Below are 22,277 nucleotides of genomic sequence, written 5' to 3'. Positions count from 1 at the left end.
GGAGCAAACTGAATTGTTGTTGCTTTTGTGAATCCTTTGGTCCTTGTGGCCTCTCCTTAAGAAGACACTTGCACATTCTCAATGTGTACATTAAAACTTTTCAGTAATTGCTTGTCCAGTCTTTTGGGTTCTGTTGCCTGGTAATTCAGGCAGCCATCTATAAACCCGTTAAACTCTTCTGTGGGCGTTTCTGTGGTGCTTGTTAATACAATATCTGTGTTTTTCATTCACTAATACTAAAAAATGTAGTTTGATCTTAACTCTCGGGACCAAAGGAACAGGTTATAACTGGCTGTAGTTCTTTTGAGTGTCCCCTCATCAAAAAAAATTGTTTTCTTTAGTGTGGGGGGGGCAGATACTGGGGAAATGAGGAAGCAACTCAAACATTTTCAGATTCCTTGACTAATCTGTAGAATGCAGAATTGCCTCAGACTTTCTATTTGTAAAAGTATTTGTCAGCATAATTTGGAATATTTCAGTGCTTTGTGCTTGAGAATCTGATTGTTGGGATGAAAGGGAAGTTCCTCTAGTCCAATGTGTCTGCGTCAAGTAGAAAAAGGGTGCCTGCTGTTTTCCATAAATTAACTATTCCTTCTCCAAGCCATTTACTTCTGGTCCTATACAGGTCCCCAGCACCCAGCTGATCAGTTCTGTGACTGGGCAAGTTCATCCGAAAGATTTTGCTAGTCAATAAATGTATCCTCTTAATGGCTTTATCCTATTACAAGGTTACCAGCAGGCCACATGTTTTTTGTTTGTCACTAAGATCATTTTGTAAAGGCAGCAGCTGCTGTTTTTACTGTTAAATGCTACCACTTCAGGACCATCTTTAAATCCCTTCCATCCTTTCATCTATTGCCAGTAAAATGAGCTCAGCATCAGAATACCCTCTAGACTCTCAATTCCAGACCTGTAAAGGATTGATTTCTCTCTTGAAAAGGCATTCAAATGGTCTTTGAACACACTTTTCCAAATGGTGTATCCCACCCTGCACTCCAAATTAATTGTACTCGATTTACTAAATGTACATTAGCTAGGAATGTTGTTTCTACACAATCCAAATATTTTAACTTTGTTTCCTATTTGAAGGCTCTCTGCTCATGTATCATTAGTCAGGAGTGTGTGTGATTGCAGGAGTTACAGTCCAAGGACATTGTACTGGAAAATAGTGCTAAAGAAGAAATCGTAGTAGTGGTGGTTGATACTTGGGAGGGCCTCAAGTTAAACAAGTCAGTTCAAGGTGAGTTTGCATACCTTGCCCTTGTTTCTGCCGTTTCATGGATGAAGCAATATAGCTGCTTTGTTTTGTTACAAAGGGAGCAGCCGCCAGGGTATTGAAAAGCTGTGGAATCGATTAGGGATAATTTTGTTTTAGTGAGCCCTGTTGTATGACGGGTATCTCCAACCTCTTCCTGCATTTGTGTAGTTAAATATTGCTAGTAATGCATAGGTGAACACAATAGCCTCTGTGCATACCAGTACCTTATGGGTAGCTTGGCTTTCTGAACTTGCTGTACTTATCCAAGCAAATACTTCGTTCTTAACAAGCTGATACTCCTTTTTATAATACGCTGTAGTTATGAATTTGCACTTAGACACCAGTGATTTTTATAGAAGAGCTTAACTTGCTCAAAATATGGCATCTGTCACCTGCTCTTTCCCATTTCCGCCATATTCAGCAGAATGGTCTCAGTCTTGCATCTGCATATAATGCTCTCTCTGTGTATACTGCTTGTCCTGTTTCTGCTCAGCTGGAAATTGTTGACCTCCATCAAATGAAGAGATCTGGAATATAAAAGGAGTCTCAGTCCTGAAAAGTAATTGGGAAGAATGAATTTTGCCACAAGGCAGTATAGATAGCTGTACTACAAAAAGCAAAGGGAGGTACAAAATTGACTCTGTTCTCCGCTGTAGTAGCCAAGGTGTCAGTGACTGCTCAAAATCTTTTTTGTTATTCTCCCAAGTCAGCTAAAACAGCTGTCGTTGGTCCTAGGCTGGCTGCATTGCTTTACCGTCTCATAGTCTCTCCACTGCATGGCTTTCTAGGTGTGAAATTCTGTAGCTTGCCTACTCCTAGACAAAGGTGCGGCGGTTCACAGCACCCAGAATATCCCCCCCCGGCCAGTGGAAGTTGGACCTTGGAAGGGTTCCCTTTTGGGAGCATGTGACACTAGCAGCGGTACAGGACCATCTTCAATACAAAGCATAAATTGGCCAAAAGATGCATGCCATTACGGAAGTAGATTTAAAATAAGAGACCTACACACACACCTCCTAACCAGAGCCGCAACCTTTCTGTCCTTTGATCTGGTGGGACTAACTTATTCGCCAGCTCTGAGATGGGGGTGGGGAGGGGGAGCATTTAGCTCAGCTCACAGCAGCATGCTTTCTCTGTTCATGGCCTGACTGTGGCTACCTTGACTCCATTGAAGCTGTTTTGTCTGTGCCATTGTTTTACCTTTCTTCCTGGTTCTGCAATAATCCTTGAACAGCCACCTCTTATTTAACTGTGCATTCAGGCAAGTGGCAATAAAAAACTCGACATTATATTCAGACTATGTAATGTAGACATTTTCCAGGTTTGGTTTAGAAGTCACACCTGCCAGAGCAGCAGCTTTCAAAAGCATCATGCATTAGATTGGGTTCCTCAAGGCCCTTACTTTCATGTAATGTGCAGACCAACAGGTCCCCTAAAATGAGTGGAACAAGAGACCTGGGGAAAACCTTCATGTGAGGGACCGTGCTGCTGTGTGATCTCAGTGCTTTGCAATAAGTTGTGTTTAATTGTAGTCTTGTTAATTATTTGGATTTAAAATCTAAACCAAGACTTTTCCTTCAGATGAGACTTAGCCTGATTAGACTCCTGGCCATATGAACAAGTAGGATTTTTTTTCACTTTCTGCAGTTCGCTTGCTTATCATGTTTCTGAAATGAATGCTAAAATGCAAGGGCTTCTTTGTTTGACGGGCTTTTGGCTAGCTTAGGCTGTGGCTCAAATTACTGTTCTGCTAAAGCACTGTGATTTGAGTCAGGCTTGCAGGCTCCTTGGTACATTTATTTGGATCTGGTTATGACCAAGTGTATCACGGAACTGCAAACCCCAAATACAATAGGGCAAAATATCCATCACCTCTATGTGGTCAGACAGAAGTGAAAAGCAGTTCTGTCCCTTTGTAGGAGGAATTATCTATGTTCAGTTTATGCTGTGGAACCAAGCAGACATTGACCATGCCTCTGATTCCTTTGATTCATAATTATTAGCCCTTGCCACGTGTGTATGCAGGTTGCTGTACATGCAGATCCTATTTAAAAGACAACTATAAATGTGTTTTTAAAAGTTTTGCCCTAAACCTGCCGTCAATAACTGCTGACTGCCAAGATATAATTAGCTTTAGTCCCACTCACTGAAGGCATGCTTCTGTATCACCGAACTAGGCACCCTGTTATCTTTCCTCCTGCTTTTAGGCCCCTTTAGCAAATTGTCGTCCTTATCGGAGGAACGTAGCTGAGTCTTGGTAAAATTATGCAGAGGGATTTATTTGCATCTGAGTAGTTTAGTTTATTGAGCAGCTTCTGTTGGATGTCAGCAGTTTCACCACCCACTCAGGCTCTTGCATTCTTATGCTTTAAGCTCTCAGGGGCAGGTACTGCCTTTGTTTCTGAGCTATATATTCTTGTGTGTGCAGTGCTGATCTTGGGCTAAGGCATTATGGTAGCCAGTTATGATAGTTGCTGATAAGGAAGTGCAGTTCTCTTCAATTAATGATAGGCGTGTACATTTTGCCAGAATAAAGGAGCCTATCCTCTTGCTGTCTCAGAAATAATCTTTGCAGGGCACATTTGTAGTATATGGAAAGGGTATCACCAACCATTCCTGGGTTTCCAAGCCTGGTATTTGTCTCTGGGTCAGCATGTGCAGTGCATAGCCTTTCTGTTTATCATCTTGAGCCAGGTGCCTCGAGTCACTCTTCACAACTAAAGAAGGATGTTTGCCTGGAAGGATGTTTCTCTTTGGGGAGGAAATAAGTTTGTATTGGTTTCTTGATAGATGCTAAAAGATCCCTGTGGATATTACTGTAATAAATAAATAAATAGGTGATGTGATAGAAGTGCATAAGCAAGCTTGCTTACTCTGCTGCTGCTAGGGGTAAGTTGCAATGGATGATTATTGTTCAGATTTTCTCATTAGTGATAGGCATGTGTGGAAGCTTTAAGATAACACTGCAGCAATGGTATCTTTTAAGTGCATAATAACAGGACTCTTTCTCAAGTTCAGCAGATAATAGTTGCATTATTTAGCTTATTTTTTTTCTTGACACACCCAAGCTTCACTGACTGACACATGCCCTCAACCTTTAGTCACTTTTAATGCATCAGGCCTTTACTGTTGTGATTATATCTTTCAGACTGGGCTCTTGAACACACAGGCTTTCTCAAAATACTTTCCCTTGATGGAGTGTAAGCAAGCACTGGTTGAGGACTTTGAATAACCAAGGTTTGAAGGCCATTGATTAGGCTGGATTCGAACAAGGATTCCTATGTATCTGCAAAAAAATTGCACACATCATACCACTTGCACTTCACCCAAAACTTCATCACTAGCAATAATTTCAGGAGTACTGTATGCATCAAAGAAAAACTGTTTGGATTACGAGGCAGAACATGTGTAAAAGAAGGGAACGGGATGGTTTTGAAAAATGCCAAACACCAACGCAGGTGGGCCTTTGTCCTGTTTACTTTAAATTGCCAGCTCTGACATTGGGGATCTGATGCGAAGTGAGCCATGTAGTGACTAGTTCCTAAGATGCTTGTAATTTGTGCTGCTTTTGTTGGCAGTTTTCTTACCTCAGCATTTTGATGTCCTAATCATGCTGTATGATCCTAAGGATCGATAGCACAGACATAAAGAGAATCCCTTTGCGTGCTTAGTGGTCTCTGATGTTTGTAAAGTGTGACTTGGCTTGTAGTGCACATGGAACTCAGAAAATAGATGTTAGAATAGATTAAATGACTTGGGACAAAAATAACTATCCTAAACATGTTGCTGAACTCTGGCAAGAGGAAGTTGTGCACGTCTCATGGAATTTACCTTCTGACTATTGCAGTGTAAATTGCTTCAGGAAAAACCTGCAGGGCATCAAGAAGACTTGGCTTGAGCTTGGCCTTTTTTTAGATCCCCGAAGTGATGGAGATAGATTGTTTGCCCCTCTTAAAAGCATTTGGTTACGCTGTATGCTTCGATTTAATGTTCTGGTTCTGCCATCTTGATACCAGGCATACATTTTGTCAGTTTTCTGAAATGGTGAGCTGTCAGCATGGCAAAGTTGAACTCTTATTGAACAAAACCTGCTTAGAGCTTATTGCAGCCCTCTGATACAGAGGATGGTGCTTAAGCAACCATGTAATATAGGATCAAGTCCAGAGCCATCCCCCAGGGCTTTTTTAGGTAGCTGTTATTTTCTTCATGGTATTTATTATCTGAAGACGATGGCACATTGTTTATATTTGCTCTGCGGAGAACTATGTGATGGTGACACTTTAATTTGTATTTTTGAGCTTTTTGTCTTGTAGCATAAACAGATTGAATCAGGGTGTTTTATTTCTCATCCCAATCTGTGAGTTCAGCAGATACTGTCTGTAGGAAAACATTGAGGCCAAGACTTGGAGAAATGTTTGTCTGAAGTTCAATGACCAACTTTGGCCTGAATTTCAGAAGTGCTGAAAACAAGCAGATCCCATTGAAGTGAACAGAAGCTGATGGGTGCTCTGCACTTTTGAAAAATCAGACTCCTCCCGTTTTCCCCCCCCCCCCTCCAGGTTTTCAGAAGCAGGTAGAAAAACTTTTGAGCTTTATGTACTTAAAATTTACTTTGAGCTGAAACTATATGGTTCTGGTAGGTGCCTTTCCTATAGTGTCTGAAACAAAGTGAAGTGCTCAACAGAAAAATTTGTTTAGCTAGATGGAGAAACAGAAGTGTGGGTTTTTAGGTATGAGTGGTATCAAAGTCCATATGGCTTGCATCTGTGTAAAGGTGGTGATTTCATAAGAAGTGGATACAGTTAAATGGCTGGGAATGGGATGGGGAAAATGCAATAGATTTATTTTTATAGTTCTGTTCTGAATCCATATCTTTTTAGATGCAGGTCAGGATGTGAGGACCATTGCTGTTGGACTGGGCAGTTACCAATGTGCTCACTTAGAAATTTTGGAATGATGAATTTCACCCCATATTTTATTTAGTATGCTGTACTATTCAGTTTTTTAGGGACTTGATTTTCAGCATGTAGGTGCTTATAGCATGTGTGATCAGTATAAAACAATCCAACGTTGGTTGGGGGAGAGACTTGTTTGACCTCCTCTCTACCTCCTGTGATTTGATTAGTCTCCCTCTTGTGTCCAAAATGGCAAATTAAAGTTGCTGTGATGTGATTGCAAAGTAGCAGTGCAAGGAGAGTTGTCCTGTGGTGGCTGGAAGAGCTCATCAGGACTCCTTCCTCTTGGTTAAGTCCCTTAACTGCTTTGCATGTGTGAGAAGGAGGATAGTCTCTTATCTCAAGTGAGTTGAGGCTTAATGTTTATGAAGAGCATTTGGAATTGGGTGCAGTGGGTGTTTGTGGTTTGTAGGAGTTTTCCTTCCATCTGTTTTTGAGTTTGCTTCAACTTGGCCAAGTGCCTTTACTCATGTTAGTGCTATTTGTGTTTAAATGGGAGCTCTCAAGTAGCATTTCAGCTTGGGAATAGTTTGCTGTCTCATGCTCTCTCCCTTATCTAATATACGCAGGGTTCCTGCTCCATAATCAGTGTGCTAAATGGCGTTTTTATCTTGGTTAAAAAGGTAGATGCTGCTCAGTCTCTGCCACAAAATAATCCCCACCCATTTGTTGCCCGTAACAACCGACCATCTCTGAGAAGCTGAGCAAAGGCTGGAGTAAAGCTCGTCTGATTTTCTGCGTCCAGTGGGGGAAGGAAGAGAGACCTTAGTATTCTGTCACATTGCAACTTCGTGAGAATATGTTGATGAGGATTTACTGTTGCAAACCTCCAATGCAACAGCAGGACAGCTGAAATGTTCTGCTTATTAATGTGTTGAATAATCTAGTTAAAGCAGACAAGAAGGAGAAACGTACATCAGCAAGGCTTTCCCTAGAATAATGCCAAAAGGATTTTCATCAGGGGAAATGATCTGATTGGATTACAGTTGCAGCCTACTGTGAATGTTTTCAGGCTGTTTGAGAACATTAAATTGGAAAAAAAAATTACCATTCATTGACTTGGGCTAAGCGACCAACAGTAGGAAATTCCAAGCTGACATCCACTTCACCCTTCAGATGTCTTGTCGTGCCTTAATATTTCTGGCAGAAATCCCTTAGCATGAGACCTTGTCTGCTGTTTGCTTCTTTGGGGTCAGCTGAAGAAGATGCATCAGCTAGGAACTGACTCATCATTTCTAGATGGGGACATGAAGCAAAATTTTGATGAATTAACTGCAGGTGTGAAGTGAAAGCACATTAAACTTGCATGGGAATATTTGGTTTAGGTTGATACGAACAAAGAACACCTTTGTTCATGCAGCCACATAAGTTTATTGTGCTTTAACATCACACCTTTAGCTAAATCATCTTAATTTTTCCTAAGTGTCCCTATGTAGACAGGCTCTCTGCCATTAGAAGACAGTGCTATTAATGCTTATACTCTGTGTGACAGTGAATCCTTAGGGTAACATTGCTGTGACTTGAAAGTTCTCCAGAATAGGAAAGAAGGGTTGGGGTTTTGCTTGAATGTGGTGCCTGTGGAAGTAGAACATTGATGATGATGGTGTCAAGATGTTACTTGCCAAATTCAGTAATTTCCACACCTGAGTACATTTCTGAATTGGGGCCATTTTAAACACGGTCTGTGTAGGATCCCCATTCAACCTGACCAGAGCTCTGCAACCTTTTTGTGACTTTCTCTATGAAGCTAATGTTGGGTTTCTCTTGAGCAGGCTGCCAATTCATCTGCATTGTTCACAATTGCATTAGTGATATGGAGATGCTGGAATAACCGCCCTCCTTGCCACTTTGATTTAGGCCATAGTTTGAATCCAAGCTTCCAAAGCAGGGAACCGAGGCTTGATTGTTAACTCCCTGTAATGGCATATCGCCTTCCTCCAATAAAGGAGAGATTTGCATTGGCCTTTTGCATGTGGAGAACATATTTTTCTGTTCCCTGTTGACCTGGTTCAAGTCAGTAGCCTTTTCATCTTTGCTTGCTCCTCTCTGCTTGTGTTTTTATCATGCTTCCCAGCCTAGGCAGAGCTGTCATAAGCTAATTGCCAGTGGATGATTGTAGAGTAACAGAATCTCTTCCTGGGTAATCCAGCTGGCCATACAGTTCTGTCTTCTAAGTGACAAACAATTGGCCCTGTTCTTCCCTGTGTAGAAATGAGACTTATTCCCTAAAAACAGGCATTTGGGAACTGCTGCCTGCAGCACTGATCCTGAAATAGCAAGATGCTTGGGGCTTAATGTATCTCTTTAGAAGAGATTGGTGTACCTGATGGGAAATTTACCTTGAAAGTTTTTAAAATAAAGGTCCCTGATTTCATATTTTTCCCCTCTTGTCTGTTGCTTAGGCTGACTTTAAAGAAGTGGATCCAAGTAGCTTTGATATTTTTTTTAACCCCCAGCACTTATTCTTGTAAGAAACATGTAACTTAAAGCAGTCAAGGTCACATTTATTCTAAGAACCAAGTTAGTGCTAATCATGCTTTGTGCATGAAGAATGTTTTGCCATGACAAATGGAAGATGTTGTTAAACTAAGTCTCTCTTTCTTTTTTTTCTTTTTGTTATTTAACCTGAGTTGAGGACACTAGAGCAGAAGATTCAGTAGTTTGCCAGAGGATAAACAGAACATTTTTGGGGGGGGAGGAAGGGGCAAAATGTCATGTGCTAGCCTCTAATGAAATATTACAGAATGGAGAGCAGCTGTAGATAGTTGTTGTACCCCTTTTTCGAAAACATTTTTATTCTTGCTTTAATTTTGCAAGTAGAATATGACATCAGTGTTTAGTAATAGTTCTCTTGCAGAACCATGTGATGCAAAGTTTTGTACTGCTGTTAATATTAATGAAGCTGTAATGGCTTCTGAGCATCTGGTCCATTGTAGTTATGAAATGTCTGGTATTTGTTCCTCAGTGTCTTGTATACCAAGGTAGTTGAATTTAGTAGGACCCCAAGATTGATTTATAGTTTCTTCTTGGATTCATAGACTGTGAGGCTGGAAGGGACCTCAGGAGATCGTTGGGTCCAGCCTCCTGCACCAAGCAGAAAAGGCAACTGGGAGTCAGGTAACCCCAGCAAGGTGACCATCCAGTCTCCTGTTCAGTATTTCCAGGGTAGGCGATTTGCACCACCTCTGGAGGGAGCTTATTCCACAGTCTGGACACCCTTGCTGTGAAGAAGTTTTTCCTAATGTTGAGCCGGAAACGATCTTCCAGGAGTTTCTGACCATTACTTCTGGTTTTCCCCAAGGTGCCCTGGTGAACAGTCGTTCTCCAAGCCCTTGATGTATGCTCCTGATGTAGCGGTAAGCCTCTATCAAGTCCCGTCTCGGCCTTCTCTTCTTCGCACTGAAGCATCCCTGGTCCCTCAGCCTTTCCTTGTATGGCTAGCCATGCAAGTCTCTGACCATATGGGTAGCCCTTCTTTGGACTCCCTCGAGCTTTACCACGTCCTTGTTTCATAGATTTCATAGACATCAGGGCTGGAAGGGACCTTGGGAGATCGAGTCCAGCCCGCTGCCCAAAGGGCAGGAAATCAGCTGGGGTCATAGGATCCCAGCACGATAAGCATCCAATTTACTCTTGAAGGTGTTCAATGTAGGTGCTTGAACCACCTCCACTGGCAGACTGTTCCAGACCTTGGGGGCTTGGACGGTAAAGAAATTCTTCCTTATGTCCAGCCTGAAATGGTCTTGCAGGAGTTTGTGACCGTTCGACCTCGTCATCCCTTGGGGCGCTCTGGTGAACAAACGTTCCCCCAGATCCGGGTGGTCACCCTTGATAAACTTATAGGTGGCCATCAGATCACCCAGTACTGGACACGGCACTCCAGCTGTGGTCTCACCAATACCAGTAAAGTGGAAGAATCACTTCCCTAGTTTTGCTGGAGATGCATTGATTGATGCATGCCAGGGTATTATTTGCCCTGTTGGCTACAGCATCACACTGTCAGTTCATATTCATACTGTGGTCTATGAATATGACCCCCAGGCCCCTTTCATTTGTGGTGCTGGTCAGTTTGGCGTTGCCAATCTTGTAAGTGTATTAGGAGGCTTTTTGTCCCCAGGTGGAGCTCTTTACATTTCTCGGCATTGAGCTTCATCCGATTCTGATCTGCTCAACTTGCTAACCTGTCTAGGTCCACCTGTATCTGCAGCCTGTCTTCAAGCATGACCACGGTCCTCCATAACTTGGTGCTCTCCATGAACTTGACCAGTGAACTCTTTAGCCCCACATCCAAATATTTGATAAAAATGTTGAAAAGCGCTGGTGTCCCCTGAGGGACACTGCTGGCCACTTCTTGCCAAGACGACATAGCTCTGTTCATTAGAACTCTCTGAGTCTTGCCCCGCAGGCAGCTTTGTACCCACCTGTCTCACAGTTAAGGCCTCATGAGAACATCATGGGATATTAGATCCAAAGGCCTTTTGGAAGTCAGGGTATACTATGTCAACTTCCTCTCCCTTATCCAAGTGGTAAGTTACCTAATCATAGAAGGACCTTAGGTTAGTAAGACCAGACCTGCCCATGGCAAAGCCATGCTGGCTGTCATTCCGAATCCTACCTTCTGCAAGCCTTTTGTATATAGACTAGCTCATAATGCCCACCAGAAAGCAGGAGGGCTAGCTCCTCCTGCTTGTTCCCCATGCGCCTGGCATTAGTGTACAGCACCTGAGTCCTGCTAATGAGGCCCTCAACATCCTGTCATGCTGATGGAAAACTACTCCCTCCACTCCTGCAAGAGTGGCTCTTCTAGTGTCCCTGTCTACGGAGCTTTCTTGCATTCTTCAGTTAGTGTTTCCCTGTCCCTCAGCAAACTTGGTTTAAAGCCCTATCTAGAAGATCAGCCATCCTGGCCATGAACAGGGACTTACCTCTCCGTGTGAGGTGGATGCCATCTCTTCCCAGGAGTCCTCTCCCTGAATCGTGCACTGTGATTGAAGAAACTGAAGCCCTCTCGGTGGCACCACCATTGGAGACGTCAGTTCACTTCCTTGATGCAACCTTCCCTCCTAGGGTCATGGCCTGCAACAGGGGGCACAGAAGAAAAGACTACCCGAGCCCCAGAGCCCTGTAGTCACTCATGACCCAGTCAGGAATACTCCTGCCCATGTCATTTGTTCCCACATGGATGAGGCGCACGAGGTAGTAGTTGGAGGCCCTAAGGAGCCTGGAGAGCCTTTCAGTGTCTCGGATGTGAGCCCCAGGGAGGCAGCAGACCTCTGGCGCTAGGGTGTCCTCACAGCAGATGGGTCCCACAGTGCCCCTCAGGAGGGAGTCCTGCACCACTGCCACCTTGCACCGGAGTATGCTGCTTACCTTCCTCCTCCTCCAGTGTCACCATCGGAGCCTTCTCATGCGTAGGGAGGGGACCGTACTTGTTGTGCAGGGCCAGGGGAGGAGCAGCCCTGGCCCTATGTTTCCTGGAGCGTGAAGTGACGGTCTTCCAGGTCACTTCAGTTGGGTCCATTTGGTTAGCCATCTCTTTGGCCACTGTCTCTGTTTCCTTCTCTTCCTTCTTCTGGAGAAGGGTCTGGCAGTAGCCATTGATGAAGTCTTTATGGGCCCTGGTGGTGCACAGCTTTCAGTTTGTGTTACAAAGATTGTGATTGTCTGCAAATATTAACAGAACACAATTAATTTATGCAGGCCATGCTTCTAGGGCTAGATCCAGTTCAGGGAATGGCATGGAAGCATAATTGCACACTTCCTTTCTGCAAGTGCTTGCCGGAAAGGGTGTATTGAAGGCTCTAGCTGTCCCTCGAACAATTGTGTTGTGGTACCTCTTATAACTCCTAAACAGTCAGGTGCATTTTTAAGTTTTGCAAAACAGCATCTCATTTCTGACTGGAGAATGCACGAGGCCAGACTTCACCCTGAAGTAAATTTTGCCAGCCACTTTATAAACTGCTGAAAATAGACTTGTGGTGAAAAATGACATGCTGGCAGATGCTTAACCACAGCTATGTGAACAACATTAGTATAATAATTGCTGAAGAGCTTGTGGAACAGATTGCTAAGGCATTAAGGAGAGCCATCCAGGCGTTTGCTACACCTTTAAACAGCATGGTTGTTTTGGACCATTTTTGATCCCAGATTTATTCTGGGTGGGAGCAAAGTAAGATGTCAGGACATTTGCAGCTTGTTAAATCCAAGGGAAGAGGATGATTATATTGGAATGGAATAGAAATGTGAATTCCAGTGCAACTGGCGGGCCTCAAACATGAGATCTCGTGCTGCTAGGCCTCTGGCGTATGGGCCTGCTGGCCGCCTCATCCCTGGAATTGTCTATTCTGGATGTGGTCTTAATGGTAGTCTCTGCCCCTATCTCGCCTGCCACGACTTTGCTGAAACCTTCAGTGGAGAGGCCGACTACTTCAACTTATCTGGGATTGGGACTCTCAGGGGCGCTGGTCTTCTGTGAGGCTCCGCCCTCCCCTACACCTCGCCCTAAAAACCAGCCACGCCGAGTTGCTGCTGATTCCTGGAGCCCGTCCCTCACCTTGTGGCACCGAGAGATATTTGGTGGCGACTCCGTCAGCTTGGCTTGACACTAGACCCTGTGGGTCAGGAATCTTTCTGAGGTTCCCCCCTGGACCTCCAACCATAAGCTACTCCGCACAAAACTTCCAAAAGAAAAACAATGCCCATAAGTTTCTCGGGCTTACAAATCAAAGTCTGGACTCCCTGTCGGGAGAGAAACCCCTCCTAGCTTAATTCCCTCTGCAGCACCCCTCTGGCTGGGTGCTGTGTTTCCTTAATAATCACTCAGGGCCGCCTCCCGGCAATCTGGTTCCCTCTTCGCTCAGTCCCTCGCCAAGTGGTCCTACCTGGCTGAATCCCCCAGATTCTGCAGTCCCTTCCGCTGCTTGTGTAATGGTTCCCTGCTGGGACGGACTCTGGGGTGATCTCCTGGCCCATGTCGCTCCCCCCTGAACTGCCGGGTCTTCCTCCGTCCCCCTCTCTTCGGGGCGTCTCTTAGCCCTGGACTCTGTTCCCGGACCCTTGTGCCGGGCTCCGCCACCGCAAACCTGGGCATCCGCCACTTTTCCCTCAGTGCTCTCCGTCCCGCAGCTGGGGGATGTGTTCCAGCCTCACAGCTGGCTGCTGACCTCTCCCTCGCCTCTGGACAAGGACCCAAGCTTGGCTCCCCTCCTGGCTGGTCTCCAGCTCTCCTCCGCCTCTTCTTCCCTCGGGCGTCTTTTATCGCCCCGTGCCTGCTCTGATCATTATTGATCACAGCTGGCCACAATTTTAAAAAGACTAAAGGCGTGGGTCCCGCCACCGCTTCTGCTATTCCCGTGTCATCGGCTGCAGGTAAGGAACTCATCGTTTTCTTTCTTCCCTTCTCTCTTTCCCCCACCTTACTTCGGGTCTTGGGGGACCCCTTTTCCCCTTCGGGGCCATGTTGTGCCATCCCCGTGTGACATCCAGCTTTTGAGGAGCTCAGCCTTGAAGTTTTCATGTCTTGTGAAAACGGAACAATTCATCCCAGACTGCTAAAGCAACCCTTTGTCAAACAGTAGTTTGTTGCTTCATTATGACTAAAAGCTCACTGATAATGTGCAAAAGAGAGAGAGATTTCTATATTTAGGTTTCCTGTTCAGAATTTCAGTCAAAGGTGTGGCTCAGCAGTCAGCTGGTTAATGTTCATTGTGCATCACTGTCTCTTCCCCACCAAAGCAGACGGTCTTTGTTTTAAAACTGAGAACTGAAGGTCAGGGATTGGACACATTCCTGAAGACTTGCCTGGTAAATGTAGGCTGTGCACCAAGACAGTTTTTGAGGTTCAACCCATGTATTAATGTAATATGTGATCTGCTTGAAGAGCCTGAGGAAATAAATATCCAACAATGAAATGTGCTTTTTGAACTGGTACATGTAAGTGTGTCATCAGAAGAACTCTCTGGGTGAATCGCAGTTTATTGTAGGTATTTCCTGGCTATGTAAAAGTGAACCTGCTATATGGATTGGGATTGCAACAAATAGAGGAAGGCCCTGTGTAAAAGCAACTGCTGTGTCCTTTAGTTGTTTAGGGTCTTCTTGTGCTCGGGTCACTTTAGTATGCACAGGGTCTGAGATGAAACTCAAGATGCTTCCAGCACCAGAGTATATTAAAGTGAGTGGCACATGATCTATAAAAGGGATAAAAATTAGACTCATCACTTTGGAGCTTTACATTGTCTAAACTAAGTCTGAGCACTCTCATATAACATGAAGAAACAAGCTGTCTCAGCCCCTGCCCCACTCCTCCCTCACTGCAGGAGTCTTGATCTGCCCTTCCCCTACACCCCCCTTTTCTTCCCCCACACCCCTTCCACCACAGACTTACCAGCTCTTCAAGCTGCAGTGCTGCGTATCAGAAATTGGATTGGTGTCGGCTGATATGCCTCCTTAAAAATTGGCTATCGGTATCCGCCCCCCAAATCTTTATCGGTGCACCCCTAAGGGCAAGCTGTGGTTTAATCTCTTTACCATCTTTATACTTTGACTTCAGCAAGGCTTTTGATATGGCCTCGGACAGCATTGTTACAGGCAAGTGAAGGAAGTATGGGTTGAATGAATGGACTGTAAGGTGGGTAGAAAGCTGGCTGGATCATCAGGCTCAATAGATAGTGATAAATGGCTTAATGTCTAATTGGCAGCCGATTATCAAATAGAGTTTCCCAGGGATTGGTCCTTGGGCCGGTTTTGTTCAATATCTTCATTGATGATCTGGAAGATGGCATAGAGTCCCTAAGCAAGTTCATGGATGACACCAAGCTGCCAGGAGTAGTAGATACGCTGGAGGGTAGGGCTAGGATTCAGAGTGACCTCAACAAATTGGAGGATTGGACGAAAAAGAATCTCAGGTTCAACAAAGACAAGTGCAAGGTGCTGCACCTAGGACAGAAGAATCCCATGCTGGGGGGTGACTGGCTGGGCAGCAGCTCTGCAGAAAAGGACCTGGAGGTCACAGTGGAAAAGAAGCTGGGTATGAGTCAACAGTGTGCTCTTGTTGCCAAGAAAACTAATAGCATCCTAGGATGCATTAGTAAGAGCATTGTTACCAGATCAAGGGAAGTAATTATTCCCCTCTAGCAGGCATTGGTGAGGCCACATCTGGACTCTTATGTCCAGTTTTGGACCCACCACTATAGAAACGATGTGGACAAGTTGGGGAGAGTCCAGTGGAGAAGGCCAACAAAATAGTTTGGGGGCTGGGACACAAGACTTGTGAGGAGAGGCTGAGAAAACTGGGCTTATTTCATTTTCAGAAGAGCAGACTGAGGGGAGATTTGATAGCAACCTTCAACTCTCTGCAGGGTGGCTCCAAAAAGGATGGGACTGGACTGTTCTCCATGGTGGCAGATGACAGAACAAGGAGCAATAGGCTCCAGTTGCAGCAAGGGAAGTTTGGGTTGGATATTAGGAAAAACTCTCTCACTGGGAGGGTGGTGAAGCATTAGAACAGTTACCCAGAAAGGTGGTGGAGTCTATCTTTGGAGGCTTTTTAAGGCCCAGATAGACAAACCCTGGCTGGAATGATCTAGTTGGGGCTGGTCCTGCTTTAAGCAGAGGGTTGGACTAGCTGTGACCTCCTGAGGTCCCTTTGACCCTCATTTGCTGTGATTTCTCAAATATACTTTTTTGCCTACCTTCACTCTTCAGCTGAGTGGAACTACTGCTTGACTTGAGTCTCTGGACTGAAAGCCCTCTTGTTGACCAGCTACGTGAAGGTTTCCGGTCCATTTGCCCTAGGTAGCTTCAAGACCTTTTTCTCTAGGAGTTTGTGACATCTGCTTTTTCAAGCATCTTAAAAACTGCTCCTTCAAAACAAATACTGAGTACACAAGTACTTTGTGTGCTCAGTGATGCATAGAAGTAGGAGACAAGTAGTAAAGTAATAAATGACTGCGTGCATTTTGTCTCTGTTTGAAGTTGGCTTAGGTGTGTTTACGTGAGCTGCATTACTGCATCTTTGGGTAACTGGCTCGTGTATATTTGTCAGCATCATCTATTTGAGCAATGTATACATCTTCTCATTGTTTTGGGGGTTCTGTTGAATGGTTGTGGTCTTAAAAAGATTTTACATCTTGGCAGCCAAGCTGCATTATTTTTATCACCTGCAAAATAGTATCCCTACACCTACCGTCCCAGATCTTATTATTTTTATTGAAGATGTTTACAACATTTTTTTTATCACTACTATTTCTTTTTCTCCTTGTTTTCCCCATCTGCCTCCTTTGACATGTATTGGTGCACATAGGCTAGTTAATTTAAAGTAGATAAGCTAAGATGCGTAGGATATTCTTCATATAATGCAGATATCTCATGCAAGAACATCAAACTTCTGTGACTTACACTTGAACTAAAGGAAATGTTTCACTAAAGATTGATTATCTTTACTGATTTACTGTTTCTTATTGTTTAAAATATTTGTCTTTCCTAGTGGTGTTTGATTCTTTCTCGATAAGCTTTTAAAACCACTACTTGTCATTTGAAAGGAAATAAGCTGAAAACACAGGTTTATGAAAGTGGCAAATTGATAATCCTCTCGGAGGCGAGGCACGGTGTGTGAAGAGTGCTTTTTTATAAGCCTACCTCTCGCAATTTTCTACCGCATGAACACAAGAAATGCCATATTAGGTCAGACCTTAAGTTCATCTAGTTTACCATGCTGTCTCTCTCAATGGCAGAGATGGATCCTAAAGAAAAAGTTAATGATGCAAGGTCTGTCCAGACTGATTTGTTCCCTGCCCTTCTGCTGGACATGCCATGGGCTATAAATTTACCCTGTAGCACCCACTACACCTCGATCGTTGTATTTCTCTTGGGACAAGATGACTGATTCTTCTGTGTTGTTCTAAATTGTCCAGTGCATTTAGTGGCATGAGAATAAAATAACCAAACTTAATCATGCAGCATTTTCAACCCAGCTGTTCAAGGTGGGAAGGAGGATTTGTGCTAGTCCAGTAATGTTTACCGTAGGAGAAGAGAGGATTTGACTCTCCTAGTCTGGATTTTGTCATATTAGTGAAGTGAGCAACCTGCGTAAAGTCTTGCAGTGAGCTAGTTCTCTTGTAATACTTTAATGCTTTGTACATTATTTATAAAGCGATTTATGGCAATAAATGAATGTTTTTCAGCACAGCCTATTCCCACTGTGCCTTTGATTGCTCAGTGTGTACATCCTTTTTGCATTGGGATATGGCAGTTGGATTTTACTGTATTAGCGCAGATTTAATTGCTTTTTCCCCTCTTTTTTTTTTTTTTTATTGCAGTATGCTTTCACAGAGCATGTCACTGCTCTTTCTTAAATACTGTACGTGTGTATCCTTGGCTTCCGATTTGGGAAGTACAATGAGATTTGTGTGAGTTCCTCATTCAGAAATCTTTGGGCAGAACTGTTTCTCTGGAGTAAAACCTCTTCATCTTATACCTATGGGTAGGAGATAGGAAAAAGTTTCCTGAAACGTAAGTGCGGTAGACTTCGCAAGAATCAGTTCTTTTGGTTTGCCACATGATGGGAGAAATTCCACCTTGATTATTTGAGAAGAGGATGAAGTGTGTTTCTGAGACCATGGGCGAATGTTTCGGAGGGGGGAGTCCATGCTCTCCAACTAGATGAAATTAATGCTTTTGCATTAAAAAAGAATTCCTGAAAATGCAGGCTAGTGGGGCATGTGTGCTGGAACATGAGTGAACAGTGAATTCTGCAGTGTCTGTAGCATTGCACATGCATGTATAATTGAAAAAACAGTTGCAGTTTTTTTCTTTCTAGGAGGCTGAGCTCAAGCTGTCAAAAGTTACGTTATACACATAAGTTTTAAGACTCCTCTGGGCGGCACATCTACACATGCTGTTAATGTGAATGAATAAACTCTGACACAGTTTGCACCAAAGTTTATTGCTCCCATTTTGAGGTGCATCTTCCATGATAGTTATACGCAGTTACAATTATACTCAAAAAGACATACAACCCATAGGACTGGGGGAAATCCCTTGCTCAGTACCTAGAACCAGCTCCTTGAAAAGCGCTGAACCAGATTCTTAGCAAATGCTTTATTTGTAGTCATCTTCTTGATTTTGAGTTTATTCAACTAGTTGTTTTCAATAACTAGTTCATTCAAAGAGGAAAAACCAGTTGGTAGTTCAAAACAGAGGAAGACTTGTTTTCTTCTTTCAGTCTATATGAATAGAAAGGTATGAGAGTGAGAAATATTACTTTTAAAATCTTGGCTGTAGCGACCAAAAATAGTGGGTCTATTTGTTGCTATATATAATGAATGCTTCTTTTGTTTAATAAATTGGCTTTAGATGCAAAACACATTTTGGGAATCCTCTTCCCCCCCACCCCTTATGTAAATAGCATATAAATTGTTTTACCTAATATGGAAAATGCTGAGTTTATGCATGTTCGATTGAGCTTTCCTTCCAAATCCATGTTGAAACCAATCGCAAGTAAAGTATTTATCATCTAATAAAAAGTGTAACATTCAGTGTTTTCCAACATTATAGAGTAGATGATAAGAATCCAGGCAAGTAGATATACCAAGTTACATGATTGGCCAAATAATTGTGTAAAGGTAATATATTCTCTTGGTTATCAAGAAATAACCAGTTAAGAACAAGAGTTATATTTAATTGCAAATCAACATCTATTAATAGTTACTAGACTTTTCTGGGGAAGATAGCTAAAGCATGCATGCAAAACCAGAACAAAATTCATTATTTTTAAATCATGGTTCCCTTCTTGCTGATTTTCAGTTGCTTGGCCTAAATCAGCCCACTGTGATTTAAGTAAATGTCCAACAGACACTTTTACATAAAATTAGTAGTCCTATAAACAACTTCCTCACTCCAAAACGAAAGAGAAACCTGAACACCCTGCTTCAAACACAAATATCAGCCCTTATTGTGTCTTTCTATTAACAGGAAAATCAGTAGGTAAATGAGATGTCTAGTCAGAACTATATAGAGCAGGAGGTTGAGTTTCTGAGAGCTCTCCATGGAGAATGCTAAGCCCCAAACCCCCTTGCTTTGAAGCAGTGAGGAAATCCAGTTGAGCACCTTTCCAGGCTCGTGGCAATATCACGTATGAAAGAGGTCTGTTTCCCTCTACGCAGGGTTTTCGCAGGTTAAAACAACATATCGAACTGAAGCTCATAGCCAGTGCAGACCACAGAGGTACGTTGATTAGCAGTGGTCTCTGGTTTTGTCCCAGATAGCATGACCTTCTGTATCCAAGATTAGAAATCATGTTAAGACAGGGTTCCCATTTGGCAGATACTACACTCATCAGCCTAGAACTGAAAATGATCAGAGCTTGAAAAACAGCTTTGCACGGCTGATATATCCTTATCGGTTTTCAGAGTGCTACTGCCACGGCTGTTCCTACGGTGATGTTTACTTCATGTGCCTACACCCTTATTATATACAGGTCTTATAAATGGAGGGAAAAGTTAAAATCTTGATGAGAGATTCCCCCCCCCCCCCCCGATGCATGTTTACAGCAGTAGAGGTACAGTTGCATAACATGTAGTAATGTCAGATCTGATAGTGTTAAATCTCGAAAGCAAGGGACTGGGGGCAAAATAGTGCCAAAGGCTACAGAAAGGTTCTTGGAATAGGACCTCCAGATTTTCCTTCTCAAGCCTTTACTCCCTGTGGTGATCCATGTGAGCAGTTTGTTGCTGGTTTTCTTCAGTTTCTTCTGCTGGGGTCTCATTTCATTTCTAATTGTTCAAGACTGAAGACTCAAAAATGGTAGGAGCTTTTTATTGGCCAAGGTTTGTCAGAGAGGACAGCTCACATGTAAATGTGCAGAAATGCCTCTGAGATTTTAAAGCAATGAAACGGATGGAATTTGGTTTTATTTAAGGCAGTGAAGAATATACTATCATTTTTTTTAGATGCCAGTATTTTTTTTAGCATTTGTGTATTTCTCTTTTTTTTTTTCACAAGGCATGTGCCTCCACTTAAGGCAGCCTAGTAACATGTGCTGGGCAAGAATAAGAGATATACTTATGGTTTTTTTCATAATGGAGCTGGAGACTACATTTTGTACCCAAATCGGTGTGTTTTCAGAGGTCCTTTGCAACCTCCTGCTCCTCTAAGTTTGCTCAGATAACCAGGTCTTCTCCCATATTATCTTGTCTTCCCACCTCATAGCCCTTCCAGTTCTCTTCCCCCAGGCCTGTTGATTCTTCTCTCTCCTAATGAGATCCCTTTATTTTAGATTCTCTCTTCCTAATTCTCCAGTCTGAGCTCCAAACACTTGCCTAAAACTTAAAGAAAAAAAGCAAGTTGAAAATTTAACTTTAAAAAATACCCTTTGGAAATGTTTCCAGTGCACAAAATGCACATTATGCCCTGGAGAAGTTGTGCATGTGTTGAGAGTGGAGAAAAACAGCGTGTTTTAGAATAACTTCCATGATGTATTGACTAATCTTCTAGTTTCAGGACCATTTTGCTGAGGGTTACTTTGTTCTGCAAGGCATGATCAAAGTTCATTTGCAAGGAAGTATGGAGAGGGGGAGAGATGGGACAGTCATCCAAAAGATACATTCAGATGCAGGTTCAGTTCAGCAAGCCTGCTTGACAAAAATATAAGATAAAACAGTGTTACACAGTACCCACCTATTGAGCAAATGCACCATTCTCACTCCCTCTGAAACACAGGGTTTTGTGTAACAGAGTTTGATATACATGGTCAGACAGCAGAACAGGTTGGGGAATGATTGTGCGAATAGTCCTATATCAGCTGGTATTCACAAACTGATTGTATCCCTTAGAGGAAGCCCTGTATTTTGTCTTTGTCTAAAGGGTTGATATGATGGGAGCTTCAGCACTTGGAGGAGGGCTTGAGTTTTCATTAGGTGGAAAGAAAGAATGTTGGCCATCTAAAAACAGTTACTGTCGCATGGTGGCACCAAGATTGTTTGTCAAGTTCAAATGCCATGGAATTGTAGAACCATAAAAAATGAGGGTTGAAGGGACCTCAGGAGGTCACATCTAGTCCCACCCCCTGCTCAAAGCAGGACCAGCCCCAACTAGATCATCCCACCCAAGGCTTTGTCAAGGGAGGTCTTAAAAACCTCCAAGGATGGAGATTTCCACCACCTCTTTGGGTGGCTTGTTCCAGTGCTTCGCCACCCTCCTAGTGAGACGGCTCTTTCTAATATCTAACTTTAACATCCCTTGCTGCAACTGGAGACCTTTGCATCTCGTTCTGTCATCTGCCACCACTGGGAATATTCCAACTCCCTCCTCTTTGCAACCACTGTTCAGATAGTTAAAAGCTGCTATCAAATCCCCTGGTTAACTGAGTATTAGTTGATCTGATTTACAAGCCAGTGGCTGTGTGGTGGGTAAATATTTCTCAAGAAGTAAATATAGGGTTTTCTGTGGTAGTCTGGAGGGCTGAAATGTGATTTTTAATGTCTGTGTGGAAGTGTTCTGGGGCTGAGCTGCCCTGTAACTAACTAAAATGTAAAAAGAAATTTTCCTTTTTTTTTTTTACTTCTTTCCTGTGGTTGATCTCTTACAGAGCCTAGCCCAGCTAGAGAACCTGTGCAAGCAGCTGTATGAAACTACAGACACCACAACACGGCTCCAGGCAGAGAAAGCCTTGGTCGAGTTCACCAACAGTCCGGATTGCCTGAGCAAGTGCCAGCTTCTCCTTGAAAGAGGGAGTGTATGTAGGAAACAAAATTGTTAAATCCCTGTCAGATGAGTTGTATGCAGGCATTTTGACGAATGGTCTGGTTGATGCGGGGAAGCACTAGTGTACAGTGTGCATACCATATAATTTAAACCATAACATCATTTGCATACATCTCCTACATACTAGAACTGGACTCTTTGGTTGGTGGTTATACTCTTGCATTTTCTGTTGCTGTAGGAAAACTCAGAGCATGCGCACTGAGGATTTCTTTTTAAAATAAACCTCCCTAGAGTCAGGCTCTATTTAAATTGCCCCAACTTAACCACAGTTAAGTACAACTGTGAACAGTGGCCAGGGTCCAGCC

At 43.3% G+C, this 22,277-nt stretch overlaps 1 protein-coding gene across 2 annotated transcripts in view; it reads left to right on the top strand.

The window, feature by feature from the left end:
• The first annotated feature begins 4,628 nt into the window (after positions 1 to 4,628).
• The window catches only part of XPO7 (exportin 7), a 55,468-nt gene continuing 37,819 nt past the window's right edge, over positions 4,629 to 22,277 (top strand). For both annotated transcript variants that reach the window (XM_090051186.1, XM_090051187.1), the window contains exons 1-2: positions 4,629 to 4,716; positions 21,797 to 21,943. In XM_090051186.1, the coding sequence (XP_089907312.1) occupies positions 4,663 to 4,716; positions 21,797 to 21,943 (201 nt within the window). In that variant the 5' untranslated portion in view covers positions 4,629 to 4,662. The remainder of the gene's footprint in view (positions 4,717 to 21,796; positions 21,944 to 22,277) is intronic.

Source organism: Crocodylus siamensis, chromosome 6 (genome assembly GCF_052110815.1).
Source record: "Crocodylus siamensis isolate JL-2025a chromosome 6, ASM5211081v1, whole genome shotgun sequence".
In the NCBI taxonomy this organism is placed as follows: domain Eukaryota; kingdom Metazoa; phylum Chordata; order Crocodylia; family Crocodylidae; genus Crocodylus; species Crocodylus siamensis.
The sequence above is the reverse complement of the archived record's forward strand: the minus strand, read 5'-3'. Positions and strand labels throughout refer to the sequence as shown.